The sequence below is a fragment of the Rhipicephalus microplus genome, chromosome 1 (genome assembly GCF_043290135.1).
Source record: "Rhipicephalus microplus isolate Deutch F79 chromosome 1, USDA_Rmic, whole genome shotgun sequence".
Taxonomy (NCBI): Eukaryota; Metazoa; Arthropoda; class Arachnida; order Ixodida; family Ixodidae; genus Rhipicephalus; species Rhipicephalus microplus.
This window is the reverse complement of record NC_134700.1, coordinates 228,148,694-228,170,387: the sequence shown is the minus strand read 5'-3', so window position 1 is coordinate 228,170,387 and position 21,694 is coordinate 228,148,694. Positions and strand designations below refer to the sequence as shown.

Genomic DNA, 21,694 nt, shown 5'->3' with positions numbered 1-21,694 from the left:
AATCAAATCATCATAGCTGAAATGTTGGAGAAATTTCAATATGTTGTACCATTGCCTCGTAACATTTTCCTTCTCCGGTTAGAATATAATTGAGTTGTTACTGTTGTGACAGACAACTTCACCTTACTTGTTGGTTCCCCAGCCTGCAGCCAAGAGTGACCACTGTCAAAAGGGGGGAGGGCTACGCCCCCCTGAACTTTTTCCAGGGGGGGGGGGGGCTCGCGTTTCCCTTGCTCCCCCCCTGCTGGTACGCCTAGGCATGAACCAAATTCGGTATTACGGGACGTGAATGGATGACGAAGGTATGTGACTGGTGCAAACAAGATAATCATGAGGTGCGTGTCATGTAAAAACATGATAACATGCTACGCTCATGATGCGCTCACGACCATTTCACTAGCTCTTTCACAGATAAAATCCTTATTTTTGCAAAGCAGTGAAGTCATGGGTAGGCAGTATCAGCAATATTCGGCACAAATCGGTGGAAGTATGAACAGAGACCGAGAAAACTTCTTAGTTCGCGATCTGCGGTTGTTTGAAACAGGTGACTGCAGCAACCTTCTCGAGGTCTGGGCGCACACCATGTTTGTCTACAAGATGACCAAGTACAAGTGCTTCTCGCTGACCGAAGTGACATTTATTGGAGTTCAGGGTAAGGGAAGCTTCTTCAAGGCATGTTAAAACAACGTCAAGTCGATGGTTGTGTTCAGCAAAAGTGCGTCCAAAAATGACGATGTCGTCGAGGTAACATAAACGAATCTCCCATTTGAGACGACGCAGTACCGTGTCCATAAACCTTTAAAATGACGCAGAGGCGTTGCACAAACTAAACGGCATGACATTGGATTCAAACAAGCCATCTGGCGTGACAAAAGCGATTTTCTCTTTGTCGGCGGAATGCATAGGTACCTGCCAATAGCCTGATTGGAGGTCTACAGATGAAAAGTAAGATGCCGAATGAAGACAGTCGATAACGTCGTCTATGCGGGGAAGCGGATACATATCCTTTTTCGTCACCGAATTCAGACGCCGGTAGCCGACGCAAAACCTCCAGGACCCGTCTTTTTTCTTGACGAGGATGACCGGTGCAGCCCAGGGGCTAGAAGAGTCTTGGATGATGCCCTTAGCCAACATGCCTTCCACCTGTTCGGCGATCACCTTGAGCTCCGATGCAGACCCACGGTATGGTTTTTGCCTTATGGAATGCGCGGACCCCGTGTCAATCCTGTAGCGAGCCCGCGTATTAGGAATACGAACTTTTGTAGCGTCCTGGGTAAAATAAAACAATGAAGTATGCCTGCTAAGGGTGCTTCTCAGAGGGTAGTTCCTTGCTAATCATGTTCAAAAACGGTGAAGAGTCTTCGGGGACACCAGGGCTAGTCTCATGCGCACGAGATTAGTTCGAGGCATTATTGCTTAAGGCGTCGATATTAAGGCTTGTCTCCGCTTCAAACGAGGAAGTCGCATAACGCTTGGAAGCCCAACAGACTGGTTAGACAAATTTGACACCCACAATGTACTTGTGCCACAGGCCACAGAGACAATACAGCGATGCACGAGCACACCCTTCTTTGTGACAATTGATGGCATCGGCTCAACAACAGCGTCGAATATGGCATCGTTTTCGGTACTAGCTACAGTAATCTGAACGCTGGATAACGAACCGGGCGGTACGATGGAATCTTCACAGACGGCGAGGGTGCGCGAACAAGTAGCAAGTTGGTCGGCAACAAACGGAGAGACGGAAATTCACTGGTACCGCAATCAAGAGTGACACCGCACTGTTGCAGGAAATCTAGACCCAGAATAACATTATGCATCGATTTAGTAAGCACTGTGAATTCGGCTTGATAGACGTTATTAGAGAAATAGACGTTCGAGGTACACACACCAAAAGGTCGTAGCATTTCTATACTCACAGCATGTGCACGAAATGTGCCCGCATTATCCCACTTGAACATGACCTTACGGCCTAATTGGGTTTTGAAATCTATGCTGATAACGGAGACACTTGCTCCTGTGTCCACTAAAGCTGTCGTTGTAACATTGTCCACAGAAACACAAATCTTGTCATGACGCATGGTCACTGGTGGACGCGTAGCGGCGTGTAGCTGAAGATGACCGGTGACCTCACTTCCATCAGTCGCGCCACCTAGTTTCCCGGCGGCGGTGAAGTGGGACGTCGTAGAGAAGATGGGATTCTTCGGTAGCATGAAGGTAGCGGTGTCAAGCTCCACACAGACGCCGGTGAGTCACTGCGGTGATTCGCCCTATGGTTTGGCCTGCTGCCAGAGTCTGGGGGCCAGCGTGTATCGTCAACGTGCTGATTTCTGCGGCCGTAAAAAGTGCATGGTCGCCCATAGGATGGTGCTGACGTGCGACGGCGATCGGGGCAGAATCGGGCGACATGACCGTGGATGTCACAGTGAAAGCATATGGGACGTTCGCAAGGTGCGCTAATGTCAGCAGAAGGATGAATGGCCCGGCCGTTCCATGCCTGATAAACGGTAGGTGATCTGCGCGCGTATTCGTCATTCAATGGGTTGTACGGACGCATAGTTTGGCTTTTGCCCTCGAGGACGAGGCATATAGCTGTAGGCATCAATGGAGGTGGTGTTGATAGTCGTAGTACTTAAGTATCAGGGAGGAAAGAGTTCTCGAACAGTAGGTGCCGGCTGAGAAGCCACCTCACGTAGGTGGAGCTCTTCGCGCACTACTTGGCGAATCATGGACGCGAGATCCGATGCATGGGGTAGGATGCGCATCGACGCTGGCGACATTAGTGATGTTGGGCAGGCGGCCAAACTTTGGTGTAATTCGCCGCGCTTTCAGCGCTTCAAACGTACGGCAGTGCTTGATAACGTCACTTACGCGCTCCAAACTTTCTTTTGCGATGAAGAACTGGTTAACGTGCTCCACGATCCCTTTTAAAAGATGACCAACCTTGACCACTTCTGTCATCCAGGGGTCCAGTGCCCTAAACAACTTGAGCACCTCCTCACAGGTCGTGCAGGTTCCCCGGGGACTTGCACTCGTTGCATAAGAGTTTGCTCAGCACGCTTCTTCTTCGCTGCCGGATCTCCAAAGCACAACTTGATTTAATCAACGAACTACCGCCCACTCGTAAAACTTTCTTCTTGGTTTTGAAACCATACAGATGCGGTTCCTTTGAGAAAGAGTCCCTCACTATTGAGCTGGCCGGTGGCATCCCTGCCATTAAACCGACTGGCCCGTTGGTAAGAGCTGAGCCATGTGTCAAAATCTTCTCCAGCTTGTCCAGCGAAGGATGGCGGCTGGATATAGGGCTGCCGCGAAATGCGGGAAGCAGGTGACTCGTTGTCATTGTTGTCGTGAGACGCCATCGCAGGTGGCAGACCAGCAAGTCGTCGGCTTCGGCGAAGCTCCGCGTATTGCGCCTCAGCGGTCGATGAGTCGCCGTTCGTCGGGGGCGCTGTTATCATACCCAGCACCTCCACCAAACTTGTTACGATGGGGCGTGTTTATTGAAGAACGAATGGCGAGGGGTAGCCGCACCGACACCGAGCTGCTTCCAAACAGACCCCTCCTCCTCCTCTCCTCCTCTCCCTTTCTCCTCTCCTTTTCTTCACACGGTGCCGCTTCTGCGTAACAATATTAGTAAATATGTACTTGCTAAGTAACCAAGCTTCCTGCGGCCCTGCAACAGTACCCAATGACCCCAACAAGGCTCGTGTGCAGTGACGGCGTTGATGAGAAACGCTTCCCGTGGGCAGCGCATGCTGGTACTGAGAGCTATACATCGTGTGTAGTTGCTATAGTGGTAGATTGTTGTGTAGAGCACATCTATATGTGGATGGCCGCTCCAGGCACACTTCTGGTCCCGTTTTTTTTTTTTTTGTGTGTGTGTGTGTGTGTGTGTGTGTGTGTGTGTGTGTGTGTTCAGAGCGCAGCCCGTAAAAGTTCCCACCTGCTGTGGTAGCAAGAGCCCCCCCCCCCCCCTCCTTCCCCGTTCACTCACAAAGTAAGCGCGCGTGAAGACGACCCCGGCCAGAAAGGCGATGATTGCTCCACAGAAAGAGGGGGCTAGCGCTTCCTTTCACATGTATAAATACATATACGTGAATGACGGTGGTGGCGGCGGCGACAGCAAAAAGCATCCGAGACTGCCCATATAATCGCTATGGCAATAAATATACTTTACACTTTCTTGGCCAATCACCCTGAGTGGGTATGAGCCATAATTTCAAGGAAACAGACAAACCGAGCAGCATCACCAACGCTGCTGTGCCTCATGACGGTTCTTCGCACTGCCTCACCGCTGACGACTATAACTTCCTTGGAGAACCAATAAACCTCTTCACAGTGTAAATACTGCATGGGCCCTTACAGTGGTTCGCAGTCCTGACAGCGGACGCATACTACAATGCGATCAATATTGTATACGTTTTTGCCACAATAAATGCTGCGTATGACTAAATGTATAAAATAGTGACCCACTTTATATTTAGCTTTCAGAAAAAGTCTCAATTTCGCCGACGAGCAATGTGGCAGCGACCTATATAGTACGCAATACACGAAGTTAAACTCGTGGTATTATCGGCCGTACATATCATGGCTAGCATTCGCTTGCGAACTTAACAGACATTGTGAAACCCACTAAGAAGCGGACATCAACAAATCTCGCTGTACACAAAAAAAAAATCGCTGCCGCAACGCCGCCATTATCAGCAGTGCACACAGAGGGGAACGAACTATACCCGTTGCCTTTGCCTTCACATCTTCCTAGAAACATAATGCAACTCCAAAATTACCTGCGTTCTGTGATCTGCTATGTGTTTTGGCCAAGGATACATGTTGTACGTTAGTTACACTTTTATTTTCCTAACATCTCAGACACTTTGTTTTGATGAAATGGCCAACTTCGCAGAATAATGTTGAGCACATGCTTCAGTTGTCTTAGGGGACTTGAAAGTAGTCTTTCATCCGGTTCTTCTTTTTCTCTGAATAACGGGTTTGTGACAGGGTCGCCTGGAATCATTACAGGTTCAGATCCGTTAAGCAGCGTTATGCGTGCCTCAATGGCCGATTTTACAGGCGTCATCTTTTTTATATGATCCACAAGAACTGAGTAGTCTGCAGGTCCTGAAGAAATAAAAAAAAAACAGTATTTATGAGATGTAAACATCAAAACTCAGAGACAGACAAATAGTTTGGCTGAAGCGCTACGAAATTCTACTTGTGAAGCTGTGTGAATGGTAAACCGTATCTATAATCACCAGGCAACTAAACTTCCCCAGTCTCTAGCGCACGAACGAGCTTTGGAAGAGACATACGACCTGGTGGTTACTATAGTCGTCCCGAGAGACTGCAGGATGTTAAGACCTTGGTAGGTCTGAATGCCGACCGCCCAGCCACGGATCAGGTTATCGATGGCCGATGCTCTGTTCACTGCTATAAGTGCACAGTGTACATTGTCACCTTCCGTTTCCCAGCCACAACTTCGGCAAAGTGAAGAGTGTACGAACAAATATTGAAAGAGAACAAAAAGAACAAAGGTCGTATATTCGATTATGACAAAAACATTATTTTAAATTATACGGCTTCTTATTAGCCACTTCGCAAACGTTACGCTTCCCGTAGTTTTCTGCATTCGCTCGATCCATGAAGTGTGCCATCAAGCAGAGTTTACTAAGTTAAATTCAGGGTGCTTGCGAGCACCTCAAGCCAGCAGATGAACGAAGTGTGACGCGGTTTATTGACGCGTGGATATAGGGCGTCGAAGAGCGAGGACGTCGAGGAGCCGAAATCCGGGCAGGTGCGGACTCCTGTGTGGTCTTGTGTTTATGCGGTGCTCGAATGCTAACCCCCAGGTTGCGGTATCGTATCTCGGCCGTGGCGGCTGCATTTTCAATGGAGGCGAAAATGTTCGATGCCCGTGGTCAAAATTTCCAGAATCCTACATTACGGCGTCTCTCGTGATCATATTATGGTTTTGGGGCGTTAGACCCCAACAATTATTACTATTACTAATATTTAGTATCACCTGCAAATCAGTGTAAGCTTAGAAGGTCATAATTCATGATCAACAATGGCCATGTGTCTGCGTTTTTTATATTTTTTTACCTTTCATAATCCCCAGCTCATCACTAAAAAAAAACAGCCTACGATTTCATTTTTTTCTTCTTTCTTTTTCATGGCTTTCTAAATACAGGCATGTACGGCTGCGTGGTTCACTACGTGTTGTATTTCGACGTTTTGCTCACCTCCGGTTGTAGCGTTGGTTGCTTTTGGGTAGCCGTCACCTCCTTTTGTGATATAGTCTGTAGTGACGATTCTGTACACGCCGGTGTCATTCACTGGCTCATATCGTGGCACTTTGCATCTTCGACACAAAACTTGAAGTAACACAACACGACACTTAGGAGGATTCCGCAGGTTGTACGTCACACGGATACCTGTAAGAGAGAAAGGCAGTGTCTTCGCAAGGCAAGCGTCTCCGGCTATTCGAAGACGCTTTCCTGGCCTAGCGCTATGCTTGCGGTGAGACTGGTGATGTACGAACTGCAGAGGTGCCAATGCAAATACGAGCGTACACAATTTGCTCGAGTAGCAACAACGAACCCGGTCACCACGGTGGAATAGTGATCATGAGGCTGGAGTGCTGACCCGAAGGTTGCGCGATCGAATCCCGGTGACGGCGGCCGCATTCTGATGGAGGCCAAGTGCTAGATGTCCATGTTACCCATGCATGCACTACTTTTTTAGGTGCATGTTAAAGAGCACCAGATTGTTGAAATTTTCGTAACTCTCCAAGACAGCACTGTCATAATTGATTGGCAGTCTTCGAACATTAAACCCTCCACCCCCCCCTCACCCCCCCCCCCCAAAAAAAAACAAGGGGCCAAAGAGAAAAGTAGACATAATGACACACAATAGCGTTCGTCGTGTCTACTCTTTTCTTCGGCCCTTGTGTGTTTTTTTTTTTTGCGCTTCAAATTTGTTTATCTATATCTTACCAACTCGCCCAACCTTCTGTGCTTCGAAACGTTAAAGCCTCCCTCCTATCACCCCTGCCCTCCAAGAGAAAAAAAAAAGAACAGGAACAGGCTAACTGCAACAAGCACACCCATACAGCATCTAGAGGTCAGTGTCATGAGGACAATTAGAAGCATTTAGCAACGCTACTGTATCCATCCATGGCCATGACACAGTTAGAAGGAGCTGCTAGTAAAATTTAAAGCAGATTTTCGGATTGCTCTCGTGGCTTGCGAAGAGCCAGCACATGCACAAGAAGTTATGCTAATTCAATGTTCTGAGCTCATTACAATACGTACATGTTTGCCAGCACTGGAAGTGATGCTAATTCAATGTTTTGAGCTATAGTGACAGTACGTGTTTGCCAAGCTAGTGCATTGAAAAGTCAATCCGACTTATGAAGCTTGTCAATCTATCTGAACTCAAAGTTTTCCGACCCCTTCATTGCGGCGTCCCTCATAATTGCGTCGTGGCTTTGGGACGTAAAACCCAAGTTCTTAGACAGATTTAGTTGCACATCTGCAGTAGCCGTATGGACGCAGCCTTCCATTGCGAATGCCTAGCAGGCTGCGTCCATACAGCTGCTGAGGGCGAGCAAATAAATTTGTCTACCGTTATCAAGCTTGTGTAAACCACGTCACCGTATGAATAGAAATGCAGCTACAAGAATATATCACTCACCCGACACTTGCAAGAACTGGCCCTGCCTCTTTTCAAAACTGTACTCGGACACTGAGTGTTCGAACATGCTCCTTAGCTCGGAGCCCTTGAGTGTGATGATGACGACTGACATTCCGAAAGGCATCGTAGCTAATATGTGACCCATCGTTATGTTATCTTTGTGGAGAGAAAAAAAGAAAGTAAGTTATCGATTAGCTGATCACTCAAGGCCTAAAATTCAGCTGGAAAGATATGTCCTGAATATAAAACAGTTGATGACATTTCTGCGGAAACAGCAAATTATTCAAAGATTTTGGCAGGATTTGATGTTGCGACGAAGAAAATATCCGTGCCGCGCTGGCTAAGGCCTTCTAAAGCAATGTAGTACCATCTAATTGAACATACGTCGTTTTCCATTTAAACAAGAACAACCTTTTGCATCAGATTCCCCACTTCAATATCAATTTATAGAGATTCCATATGTAATACATGATACATACATAAGAAAATGTCGCATAGAAATCTTATGCTCCTATATACCTAGTATACGAAGGGTCCTTCCATGCCAAATTATCCATTCCCGACCATCAGGAATATGTCTGAAAACATTTCCACGCGTTTCTCGAAGTTCGAAAATAACCGTGATCGTTTATTTCCGTTACCGAAAATTTTCCTTCCTATCTTCCAATTTATGAGAGTCTGTAGTTAGGCGCTGACTGAACTAGAGGGCGTCAAAGAACAATTTTTTTTTCGCAAAACGTTTTTCAAATGCACTTAATAAAATGGTACTTGTGGCAAGGTAATGAAGTGACATAACTGTGAAAATAACGGCTTACTTATGAAAATAATTCGTGGAGTTTTCGCACAAGCGATATTGAATAAGTGCCGAATTAGGGATTTTTTTTCAGGAACATGGCAAGCTCAAATGACACAAATAAAATATTTGCTCGTGGCCTGTTTACCATGCAAAAAATTAAAAATAATTTAGGCACCAAAGTTATAGCAAAAAAATTGCAAATTTCACTTTTTGGGGGGGGGGGGGATTTCTATATTCAGCGTCAATGCGGAGCTTGCGGAGAGTGCTGCGGTTATAAGCACACCTCTCTCCTAGTAGAAGTGAAAACGCAATTTCAATTTTTTCAAGAAAGCTGCTTTGACGTTACGCTTTTATCAAACCATAAAAGCTCACTGCGGTGACCAACGCTAAAATTGGATTGTCTGGAAAAGTATAACTCTCGAAATTACAGTTGCTGCCACAAAAAAAGAGTTGTCGACCCTCCCTTCATACCTAAATCGGCTGACACGCTTTTGTGGTCTCACTGAAGAATACAGCGAGCACCTGCTGGTTCCTCTCACATTCATTAGTTATTCTTCAGCCATTAGTTATTATCATCAGTGAACTTGCGCTTTCCCCAAACCAAACCTGGATCTTATACATGCCAACTCAACAGTGAACGCATTGCTGGTATAGCCATGGTCCTTTAACATTGGTATAGCGAAGGGAAACTGAACAAGGGTGAGAGAGGAAGTTCTTACAGACTAAAGTTTTGTATATTTGTTTCCGAATTTCGTATACTGTCGCTCGTTGACCTGAACTTTTTTTTTATTTTTACCTTCACTTTGTAGATTACCGATACTTGTTATTGACATACAGCTACTTCCACGGCAAGATAACAGGTGGTCAAACTAATTCGTAGCTTTCTACAGGGAAATTCTTCACTACTCACCACCTATTTTCGATACGTGAAACGTCATAATTTATATTATTTTCAGCTTTACGTGTCTACTGCTGACTTTAGGCTAATCTGTAATTCTTAACTATGCTTGCAAACTCTTTCATTCCACCTGTGACGCGATGCGTTGTCACGTGCCACAAAAACTGTGCGAAAGAGACAGAAGAACACAGAAAGCACATGCACTGTGCTTTCGCATGTGTCTTCTTTTTGTAGTTACGGAATACCAACTTGCCGAGCATTAAGTCCTCTTAGAATACAATAGTGTGTAGAATATATGCATCCTAAAAGTGGGTAATGTCGCGCGTATTTATTTTTTCACTCCCATTGAAATAACGCGAAGCGGTCAAAACTGACAAGAGTGTGTGTCTTCTGTTGTACGAAGCTTTTCCTGTCGTTTTTTTCTTGTCTAGTTTGCGTGGCATTCAATGCTTAGAACGTAAAAAAAAAAAGCATGCTCCACCCACTAATACCAGCACACCTGCCCATAACCTGCGAAAGGCGGTGACGCTAGATAGTTCCCGCTCGAGCCACTAGTTCTTATTCTCGGTTAATCAACGCACCACTCACGTTACAAGTCACAGGTTAGTCGTTACTACCTAAAATATTACGTTTACTTGATTAGCGATGCCAGAATATTTCCCGAAGTTTACTAGGACGTTTTCCAACTTAACACTGGTGATACAAGTATGTGTCTGCGTGGTCAACTTAATTATCTGAATAACAGAAGTTCCTGACGTCACATAAATGAGTGATCGCGAATGAAATGGGAGTTTATGCAACTTTTTCACTGGGACATTGCTGGCTGTTGGTGGAGCTGTACTTTTTTATAACACTTTCATGGCCGCTAATGAACATGGTCAAAAAATAAAAAAGATTGAAAAGTGTGGCCTCTTGCGCCACGCTAAAAACACGTGGGAACACACGTGAACTGTGTGTTGGCAGTTCAGTCCTTGTCGACATAGGAGCACGTAAAGCGAACCGTATTGGAAAAAAAAAGACACATGTGTTGGGACGCGCGCAAGACAATGTATTCCGCCATATATATGGGCATGCCGAGGATCCGCTTTGTTTCATGACGTAATTGAAAGGCAATAAAAGATGTCAAAAACGGGTTCCATGAGTTTCTGCGTGACACTGAATGGCGTCAGCAGTCATTCCGGTTAAACAACACATAATTGCTTTGGAGGAAAATAGTGCATACAGAAAAAGTGTTGACATGATCCCAAATAATATTTGCCAAGAAATCAGGGCTCCCCAAGAAAACACCGAATACAAAGGCCTTTGTGCGCTTGATAAACCACCTTGGTGCAACCCATCTTGTGGCGCCACAGTGGTAATAAGTTGAACTACGCAGCTACCACCTTTATTCGGTCACGCGACTGGCCGCAACTTTTTGTTAGGATGACTGCCAGTTGGGCGTGTTGGTAAAGGTTCATGATGAAACAAGCGCAGAAATACACACACTCAGGGAGGACACAGACAAGCGCTTCCTAGCAACTGAAATTTTTTTTACGTTTTCTTTTCTTAGTTCTTGACACGTGTTTGTTTATGGTTGTGGGCGCGTGCATATCTTGTTATATCACGTTGTTGATGATGACGGGGGAAGTCGGGAATGACGTACATGCGTGTGATGTATTTATTAGTGTTCGCTTCGAAATAAAATTTTCAGTTGCTAGTAAGCGCTTGTCTCTGTCCTCTCTGTGTGTGTATTTCTGCGCTTGTTTCATCATGAACTTTTCTGCCTTTCTCTCAAATGTTTATTATAAAGTGACTGGGACAGTGCAGACGTTCTGTTCCTTCAAGACATATCCACGTAAAATGCTCACGATTTTGAGGGATGGGCGCGCGGATGGCGCCTCCGTTGAACAGGGCGCCGTTGACGTCAGACCAGAGGTCGGGCTCGCTGCTCTTCTTGTCCGCGTAGTAGGCGAAGAAGGCGTCCGCTATCAAGTTGCCCAGGTTGCACTCGCGCAGCCGGCAAACTTGGTCCGCTTGCTCTAGCTTGACCTTCGAGATGCCGATCACCTCGCTGATGGCTCGCGTCACGTTTTCCTTGTAGCAGTCGATGACTTCCAGCATTTCCTTATCTGAATGAACACAGAACGATGTAGTAGTGAATGCGCTCGTGCACTATAGATAAACCTATAAACCATGTTATTGTCACACACACTCTTTTTAATGCTTTATGTTATCGGCTCATAGCACGCGTAGATTCTGCCTCACGCAAACTATGCTAGAATGTCTGTGTGAGCCTGGTGTCGAGCTTGCTGGTACATAGTTTGAAATCGAGGAACCCAGCCTTCAAAAACCACGCACACAAGACGAGAAGTGTGACGACCACACACGTTGGGTACAAAGAACAGTTTAATAAAAAAAGGCCTAATTGAAAAAAAAAACCAAGACGCACATGCGCCCAACATATTTTAGGGTAGAGATGTGCGAGCATATGACAAACGACGAAAAACCACGCAGATAAAACACAGCGCATGGCACCAATGACACCAAATTACGTTTCTCTAAAAACGTCACCTCTTTTCGCCAAATAGAAATAATTGAGGAATTCTAAATGGAAGAAAAAACACGGTCAGGATCGGTGTGTAAGTGTGCCTTCCGTTTACAAGAGAAAGTAAAAGGAAAGCAAAAGAAGACGAAGACTGGAAGCTCTTCATGCTCCGCCCCCTTGGCCAATACCGCAGTGGGATTATGAGCCACTGTTTATAAGATATACTCTACTTCACTCCCCAGGTTTTATGTTATTGGAGCTGAAACACCCATCGCCGCATGATTTTAGAAAGCCAACGTGCTTGATATCTTCTCGTTTTGAGACTATCGTTTTTTTTTATTGGAACATAAAAACCTTGCTCATGGAAGTCCACAATATCCACAATTCGTGCCGTGCAAGCTGTGGTACCAAATTATTTGCTCGGTACGTGCGCTGTTAAATTTGCACAAAACGTCCACGCTCTTATTTACGCGTCAGCCCTAATTGGCTTGAAACTTGTGAAAGAGCGAAAATATGTTTTAGGGACAAAACTCTCTATACGACACCAGTTCATCCCTCGTAGCCGTTGTAGTATGTAACAAGAATAACATTTTGACCTCCAAGGTGGTGCCGGTGAGAGATTTCTTCTGTGCGTTGTTGAACAATAAAAATAGTGCTCAATGTACATGTCAATGGCTGCTAATGGGGAATGAGAAACAGGAGCATTTGGCTATTAGTTAGCGCGCACGCTGCAATTCCCATTAGCAGCCATTGGCATGTACATTGAGCGCTATCTGACACGAAAGGGTTGCTACGTTATACTTGCTGGGTCTAACCTCCTTAGTTTTAGAAAGGTTTAGCGAGCGTTGAGCCGCAGTGCCATGAATACAATGAACTAGTATATACCATGAATGAACTCTAGGTGATTAAAGGTGGTAAGTAGATACGAAGCGCAAGCCGTAAGAAAGTAAAAGCCGAATTCTCCTGTCTCTCATTTCCCATTAGCAGCCATTGGTATGTACATTGAGCACTATATCTGACAGGAAAAGGTTGTTACGTTATACTCGCTGGGCGTAACCTCCTTGGTTTTAGAAAGGTTTAGCGAGCATTGGGCCGCAGTGCCATGAATACACTGAACTAGTATATACCATGAACTCGAGTTGGTTAATGGTGTGAAGTAGACCCGAAGCGAAAGCCGTAAGAAAGTGTGCGTGTGCCACCTCTAATTTAGCCCTTGGAATGTCCACTGGGTGGTGGTGCTTCTATATAGGGAATATATGATGAAAAGAGGCGAGATGGTAGTACTTGGAGTGTTGAATAGATGGACCAACGGACACACAGACAGATGCATGGATGGACGCATGAACGGACGCAGGACGCAGGGGCGGATGCATGGACGAACGCACGAACAGACGCACGGACGGGCGGATGGATGCATGGACGGTCACACAGATGGACGCATGGACGGACGTAAGCAAGAACGAATGGACAGAGGAATGCTTCGCCCCCCTCTCCATCATTCACTCCATGAATATGCTGCCAATTTTTTTTTTTTTAGAATGCAGTGAAGTCTGAACAATAATTCGGATTTTCCGACAGCTTACTGCGAGACGCGGAAAGCGTTTTTTCTTACTGATTTGTCATCTCTGTCATTAAAATTACGTATTTTCCAAACGCAGTGCAAGGTAGCGTACCGGGGGCTACCTTCTGGCTAATCTCCCTGTCTTTCTTTTCTCTTACTCTTTATCTCTCTTTCACCCTCTATTTTTTTTTCATCAACTTAAGCTACATACATGACCTCCATGAACCACTTCCCACATTAAATAGGCTGATGTGTTGGATCATCATCTTGGGTTTGTAACAAACTTAAGTCGACAACCTCTCATGTTCGTTATCTCCCTGTCCATATGACTAACAGAAGCAGGCACTGCGCGTTGACCTTACATGCTCGTAAACAAATACCCAGTTTCCTTTGATTTATCTATCCGGCCGTCACTTTTAAAATTAGTTTCACCGCAGCCTTTTACTGGCACTGAAGAGATAACGTCATCTGTTGTATTGAAATACCTTGTTTTGACATTAAGTACTGCATTTACCCTTACTTCATTTTTTTTCTGATCTTACACATCGCGATATATTTTTCAACAGAACTTCAGCACTCAGAACGTTCCGCCCAATGAAAAACCACGCAGATTGAAGAGAAGCTCGTGATTTGACGAATCTCCAATGTCATTCTCGAGGAAAGTAATCTATAGCTGTGGACTTAATTGAGATATATTTTCAAAATGATACATGCCTCTGTTCTCCAGACGCATGTATTGTAAATTTCTCCTGAAGTTAATTTCTTGATAACATACCAGCGTTTTTCATCACTACAGAAAGTCCTACCGACGTATCGATCAAACGTCCCATTTTACAGGCGAGCTCTGACAAATCTGACCTTTATTTTTAGCGAAAATGCCCATGTCATATCAGATGGGCTCTATACGTGTGGAAACTTGCGTAAAGAAAGTTGAGACCATATCAGACACTGACAGAGCATTCTGAAAAGGTTAGATTTGCCATGTGTCAGAGAGTTTAGTTTCTTTTGCGTCTTACCTTCTTTCACTGAACTGTTCAACAGTATAGGATTTCCCGTCCAATTTATAACATTTCCATTGTTGTCAAAGCTGACTTGTAAGAAACCTAAAAACTTTCCGAACCAATAGTCTTGCACGACAAGACCTACGCTACCATCGGTTCTATTCACGACAGTAGGATAGTCTCCTTCTGGGGTGTTCTCCTTTGGATAGCCTTGACCTGCAATGGAAGTATTAATTTAACGTTTTAGAGTCTGACACAAATAAATAGTTAATTAACAATGTAGCTTTATTAACAATGTAGTAAAACCGGAATTAAAGTATGTACTCTTAAATTGTGCATGACTAGTAGCTTAACACAACAAACAAGGTGGTTTACGCTACCATCTATGACATGGGATGTGCATTTGTTTTCCCACCATTTTGAAATAGAACTAACGTGCTAAATAACGTGTTCTTTTTCAAAGTGTTTGAAGTGATTGGATAAGTGCTAACAATTATTTTAGTCATGTAATTGAAGATACTGCTTTAGGCAGGCATTAGCACACCGATCAGTCCAGTTTACGACTTTATTATCTTGTGGTAAATATTATAAATGCTTCGTAAGAAGCTTGTTGCATGGAGTCGTACTTTTGATGCACTGAACTTTCACACCAGCAAACATGTCTGTGTCTTGTATTTCAGTTTTTTTTTTCGTCTTGGTTTAGAAATCTAGTGCAGAAAAAGTACGAAGCAATCTTTGCATAAGCGGGATTCGTCGTATTTCACTGCATGCCCAAAATAGCGTTCCTTCGTTATTAGTTTATGTGTTCGCAGAGTTAGGTCACTGGCAGATATTCGCAACACTAAGACGTGACACTAACCTCTGAGCGAATGAGCAGGAGAGGTTGAAAAGAGAAGCTAGGAAAGGTGATCCTGTGGCCAGACGTCAACGACTCCACTGAAAATTTGGACAGTTATAGTTCACTTCCAATCTGCGTTAAGATTTCCTCAATAAAATCGTTCGTCCAGCCAATATAGATAAGAAAATTCAGGCGATTTGGTACCGTGATACAGAAAGGTGTTCGTGTGTCCACCAACGAGCAGATCCAACTGTTTGACTTGTCTCGTGATTTCGATGTCCCTTGGGTATCCCGAGTGCGTTATTGCCACAATCACTTTTACTCCATCTTTTTCGAGTTTTTCTGATTCTTGTTTGATGGCTGTGATTTCGTCTTCAAACTTCACTTTACCTGCAAAAAAAAAAAAAGCTCTAGGTAATCAAGCCCAGTAGCTTGCCGTGGACGTCACTACACCTATTGTTGCCCGCTCAGTGCAATTCTTGACATAGTGCTAGCCTGAGTGACCCTGTGTAAGTTCTCCTGTGCAGGACAAGCTTTTGCCGCAATACGAAAATTGTATTTACTCTTCTGCACATTTTAGTTTTCACGTTAACCTATAGTCATATTTCACGATGACATAGTAAAAACGTATTAAGTACAATTTTTATTCACCAATTTCATGTACTCTTCTTATGCGTTTTAATTCAATAAGTGTTATGAAAAAGTAATTATTTTGTGTAATTATGTAACTGGTGTACCCCGAGGATAGCAGGTTAGTTATCTGTTAATTTATTCTTTTAAGCGCCTTCTAATTACAGGCAACATACTAACAGTACCCGCGTGCCACTCCGCGAAATAAAAACAACCACGAACGTTGATTTATTTTACTTTATTTTATTAACCTTGTGCTGCTTGCTAATTAAGCACTATTATAAGGGAATGTAGAAATGTTGCGTGCATCATTGGACTTCACATTAAGACAGCAGTTTATGTTCGGTTTGTGTGCAACAAGAAGTAATTGCAGTTTGCCTGTAAATCATTAGCTAACAATTATAACGTTCTATAAACAGTAATAAATATTAGCTAATTATCTACAGACAAACAGTATCAGTCATTACGTGCCCACTGGATCAAGATGAGGTGTTTTTTTTAATCAAAGTGTTGCAAGCGCTGCGTTGCGTGTGCAGAAAAAAAATATGCAAGTATGTCTCAAAGTAGTTTACATGCATGCGCTTACCGGTGCTCGACAAAAATCTTGTCTCCGGAAGTACGGCACCGACAATGCCCACTGATACGCCGTTAATTTCTATCATCACTGATTTGGGGAGAGTGATATTTTGTAAAGCCGGCTCTTCGGAAAAGTCCGTATTCGTGCCCACTATTGTCACGTTAGCTCGTTGCAAGGCCAAAAGATGATGCGCGAGTCCCTCCGGTCCGTCGTCGAATTCGTGGTTTCCGAGGCACTGGAATGTAACGAGTGAAATTCAGATTCTTTTTTTTTCTTGAATCACACAAGTAACGGCACAGGAGCTAAAGTATCTGACTGAGGCTACTGTAACCATTTCACAAAGATACTGTAGTTCAATTACATGCAAGTACGCCCCATGCGGCAAGCTTTCCTGACTGTTAAAACACACACGCACAAAAATAAAAATGCTACATTCACATCTCACATTAATGAATCTAAGGGTGACATAAACATAATTCTAATGCAGAACAGCTTCCTTAAGAAGTGCAAAAAATTATTTACCAATATGAGTTACGTCTGTATAATTATACGATCTACAAAATACCATACATGAAAAATACACTTTCCGGAAAATAATATCAATGAAGTAAAAAAAGGAAAGATAAATTTGAAAGTGATGGCACAGCAACATGATTTTGTGTCAATGAATTTATAGTTACGTACAGTGCATGAAGAGAAAGTTTATTTTACTTAGATTAAAATGTAAGTACATGCACCACCCAAAGACAAAGAGGGATGAAAATTTCAATATATGGAAAGAGAGAACAAAATTAAGGGACCCTAAAGCTTCGTCTTTAAGAGTTGAACGCGACAGTGATAATCTGTACACAGTGCTTACTTCAAACATTTGGCGTACGAAACCTTTTCGAGCTTGCTATGCACACTACGTGGCCTTAAGGCAATAAGCGCAGTAGCCTGTGTGTTTTCGGTAGTGGGTGACTGGCTTTAAAAAACGAAGTCATTGTGATAATCACTTGTTCTGACACCAGATGGCAATGGGCGCTTGTACCCCGTATTTTATTACTGCCATATTTCATGTTATATTGGGAAGCATGTATACAGAACGCATGTGTTTTTGAAACATGAGGGTTACTTTCACTGCATTTTGAAGCAGAGGAAGTTATCTTCCATGTATTCACAAGCAGAGGCGTGGCGGTGTGGCATGCAGAACATCCACTGGCCACGTAAACGACCCGGGTTACGTCCCACTATGACCCAGAATTTTTCAATTATTTATTTAATTTGCATCGTTTTAGATTTTTCGGTCACGCATAAGATGATGATTCTTCGTTGAGACAACGACATTAATGCCGGAATTTCTGAGAAATTAGCTTTCCAACGCTATCGCTTTAACAAATGAGGGAAAAGCATAAATATTTAACGTAAAATTTCAGAACACACCAACGTGTCTGAACGCGGTGGAGATCACTGGTGAAGAATTGGCTTTAGTAATTCTAGCGCGCACAGTTCGGCTGTATTACGGTTTCACCGACTAACCGATGTACAACAGGGCACCAGTAATCTACCTCAACATGTTGGCAAATCTAAACACATCTGCCTTGGCTGAATATGCACATTTTTAATTGGGAATCGTTTTTCGTAAAACGCATCCGGCTACAAAAGAACATCACATACCCCCCCCCCCCCTTTTCACCTTGAAATGAGAACCTCGCGAACCATACGCTAAACAATATAGCGCATATTAACTGTCATCCCCGACCCTAAACGTTGCAGCTTTACAAGCTGGCAACACGCAAGTTCGACTTGATTGCTGCGTGGAACACCCAACCTGCGTTTATACCATCAAGGCACGTGTGCGTGGGTGCAACTTGACCATAATAGTGAATGCCGTCGGCAAGACGTTGATGCATGGTATGTTCAATTGACCGACATAGATGAAACTAGGCGCACGCAAGATAAATCGCTCGTTATGCGTACTTCTTGTTGCTTTGTATATATAGAACTGAATATTGTGCGTTTTCATATTGGTATATCATTTTCCAACTATAGGATGAGCTATGCAACAGCAAACGATCCAGCGGCGTACGCAGGCGGGATCGCGAGCGCATCCTGTTTTGTTACACCAAATGTAAGCGGCTGAGCATGATACGCTCTGCCCTTTCTGCAAAAGGGTGCGAAAGGAAGTGCATTTCTTAAACCCAAAGCCTTACGGCCACCACGTTGTGTACAGATGTCTTTTCAACTAACATCTCAGACAGGAACTGGAGGGCAGAAAAAAATAAATCAATCAGCTGCATGCGGTTCTCGTCCCCATTTTAAATGTCGAATTCCCAGCATTCGGGGCACAATGACTTGCAGTGACCGTGATAGCATATTTCGAAATGACAGTGTGGTACTTGGTGTCTGGTATGACAACGCTTAACGTATCTGGCAGCAAGAAATCGTAACGTCCCTTGCAAGTCGTGGCCCGAGCTTTTACACCACAAGAGCACTAAAAAAGAAGTCACGTACACGGCGAAATTGTCGTTCCACAATTTCTTGCAAAATGAATCACCACAATTTTGGTCCTCAGAACTGTTTATTTGAAGTTATTCCACGCTTACTGTTCCGTTTTATGGTACGGGTATATTTTGAGGGTGACAATCGGTGACTATCAAAGCAGTGTGGATATTTTGATATTAAATCTACATTACTTATATTACCAAAATAGACTTACATACAAACAAGTAAACTGTAGCGTTAAAGCACAGAAAAAAATTCCCGCATACCCACGAAGTGAATGATGATGAAGGAGCTTGCTCCAGAGGTTAAATTCGGTAAACCGTGCATCCTCTGTACATATGCTCAATCATCATCATATAAAGACGGGACACGAGAGTTGTTGTGGTGTGATTGTATATACACGTTATAGACACAATGTTTTTTTTTTTTTAGGGGCGAAGTTACGTATGCCGTAGGTAGTACGTTCCGTGTCAACACCACCTAGACTATTGACAATAGTCTAGGTATAGTGTTGCCCGTGTCGTCATCGAATATAGTAGCCAGTTTTCAAGGTCATACAATTGCATTGCATGTAAATAAAAACGGTGTCACAGCATATCCACGGAGTGAAAGATGATGAGTTGGGCGAAGCGTCCTTCTGTCCATCCGTGCATCGTCCGTTCATTATTTTCTTCTTCTGAGAATCATCTTTCGTACAACTACAGCTGTGACATTTATGTATACAAGCAGCTTAACATCCCCAGTGGCAGCTCAGAAGGTAGCGCTTTCCTCAGCTCTCCATGGCGCTAGTTTGATTCCCAGCAGCGGCGGCCACATTTCGATGGTGGGAAAGTGCAATATCTTCACAGTATACTTCGATTGAAGTGCACATTACAGAACACCAGGAGTTCAAGATTAATCTGAAGTCCCACACGGAGGCATGCCTTTTGGTCAAAGCTTTTCTGGTACGTAAAGCCTTAGAAATTAACAATATAATTTAGCAGCTTCAACATTTTTTTGCATTATGAGCCTTCAGTTCAGCGATGTTCGTATTTGCGAAATTACGTACGCGTTTTCTTTCCTTTTTTTCTTCGCCCCTGCATTTAAAGACAGCGTCCTCTTACCACAAAATCGTAATCCATTCTCGTCATGACGGCCGAAATTATTTTCTCCTTCAGCACGGTGTACCACGCGGTTCCTTGAAAGAAGTCACCAGCGTTAAAGAACAAGGCTCCTGGATATCGCGCCTTCAATTCTTCGACCTGGAATAAAAAAAAACAATAACACGAGCTTAGGCGAGGACTACGGCATGTATACGTCGTAGCTGCCAGAAAGGAAAGCAAATGTTATTCTACAGAACCAATGACTTCTATAAGCATGCAGCTCGTAGTCATAGTGTTAATCAGTATTTTCCACAGAAAAAAAAGGGGGGGGGGAGTAAGTCTAACCATAGCCCCCCATCCCTTTTTTTTCGATTGGGTTCAAAGAAAAGTAAGCTTCTCAATGAATGCAAAAAAAAAAAAGAAGTAATGACGTGTTTCCCACAGCGGTCTACCTTTATTCTCCGTCTTTCTGGTGGTGATAATGGGAAGCAAACAGCTTTTGCAATGTAACATTAGTGGTCCTTGGACACCCATGGCCGTAACCTTGAGCTTAAGATAATGAAGTGAAGGTGTGGGGCACACTTGGTGCCCATCTCAGATGATTGTGGGGGAACCGGCCTCCCTCGCCCGCACGCGTACGCCAGGCGTGAGGGAGGCGAGGATAACAGTAAATGCTACTGAAATAGAGAGAGCGTTAAAGGTGAATTGACATTTTTGTGATGAAAGTCAAATGTACACCACTTCTCCTTTTTTCCCCTCATAACTGAGCCAGAACATCGTGAAAAAAAATAAAAGATGCATAAATCACCGGATTGCTTGTTAAACTTTGACGACTCACGCATATATATATAGCAGTGAAAATAAAGTTTGACGAAGCATGCACAGACAGACCTTTGTCTTGATTCGAGCGACGCCTCCAACGCAGGTCTTGTTTTTCCTATCTTTGTCGCTGCACATGGCACCGTACTTCGTGCTCTCTTCGATATGCGCGTGCACGTCATTTGTGTGCAGCACGGTTAGCGTAAAAGCAGCTTGTTCTCGAGTGAAGCAGCAAACGCAAAACAGAAGCGGCACCACCACTATAACCACGAACACGCTCGCCGCATGCATACCATTCATCGCGGGGCAGCTGTCGGACTGATTCGAACATACTGCAGGCCTCACCCTTTCTAGAGCGGCCGCACTTTTTCCTCGGAAAGGCGTGCCGTCACGATTTTCGCCGGACAACTCTCAAAGGTCTCGACACTTCGCGATTGACAATGACTGAAGACGAGCTCCATTACCCCTGTTTTTTTTTTGTTGTTTTTTTGAGCCAGCACACAAGACAACGCAGTGTTCGAGTAGCTTTGTATTACGCTTGTGCTTCGTTCAGTAGTGGGCGTGGCAAGCTGCTTTCACAAAGCGAAACGTCATCAGGCTTGTGGTTATTCGCACACCTATTGCAGCGAGCAAGCGACCGCGATTGTAGCCGCGGCATTTCAGAACAATTGTTCCGAGTTCACCGAGCATTGCGCCTTTGCGAAAAGAGTCCGTATATGCTACTGCTCTGGTAAACTAAATTGAAGTTTTCAAAAAACAAAAACAAAGAGAACTAGACCGCTTCTTCTC

General features: G+C 44.1%; 1 protein-coding gene across 3 annotated transcripts; it reads right to left on the bottom strand.

Annotated features, from left to right (window-relative positions):
- Nucleotides 1-4,833: 4,833 nt before the first annotated feature.
- On the bottom strand, nucleotides 4,834-21,305 carry LOC119166693 (protein 5NUC). 3 transcript variants are annotated; one of them, XM_075891503.1, is made up of 9 exons: nucleotides 20,978-21,288; nucleotides 20,108-20,245; nucleotides 16,530-16,755; nucleotides 15,518-15,703; nucleotides 14,491-14,691; nucleotides 11,237-11,497; nucleotides 7,696-7,851; nucleotides 6,243-6,434; nucleotides 4,834-5,121 (listed from the first exon to the last, which is right to left on the bottom strand). In XM_075891503.1, exons 1-9 carry the CDS (start codon nucleotides 21,203-21,205, stop codon nucleotides 4,853-4,855), a joined length of 1,857 nt encoding a protein of 618 aa, XP_075747618.1. In that variant the 5' UTR covers nucleotides 21,206-21,288; the 3' UTR covers nucleotides 4,834-4,852. The 3 variants fall into 3 exon arrangements, with proteins under 3 accessions (XP_075747618.1, XP_075747620.1, XP_075747619.1); XM_075891505.1 differs by lacking the exon at nucleotides 20,978-21,288 and adding an exon at nucleotides 20,539-20,688; XM_075891504.1 differs by lacking the exon at nucleotides 7,696-7,851 and having other exon boundaries at nucleotides 20,978-21,305.
- Nucleotides 21,306-21,694: the final 389 nt, after the last annotated feature.

Excerpts from the sequence above, each read along its gene's own strand:
- LOC119166693 (XM_075891503.1), bottom strand. The coding sequence starts at position 21,205 with ATGAATGGTATGCATGCGGCGAGCGTGTTCGTGGTTATAGTGGTGGTG. Across the intron at positions 7,852-11,236 it reads CGCGCCCATCCCTCAAAATC|ATAACATAACGATGGGTCAC; the intron begins GTGAGCATTTTA and ends CTCTCCACAAAG. Across the intron at positions 5,122-6,242 it reads AACCAACGCTACAACCGGAG|GACCTGCAGACTACTCAGTT; the intron begins GTGAGCAAAACG and ends TTATTTCTTCAG.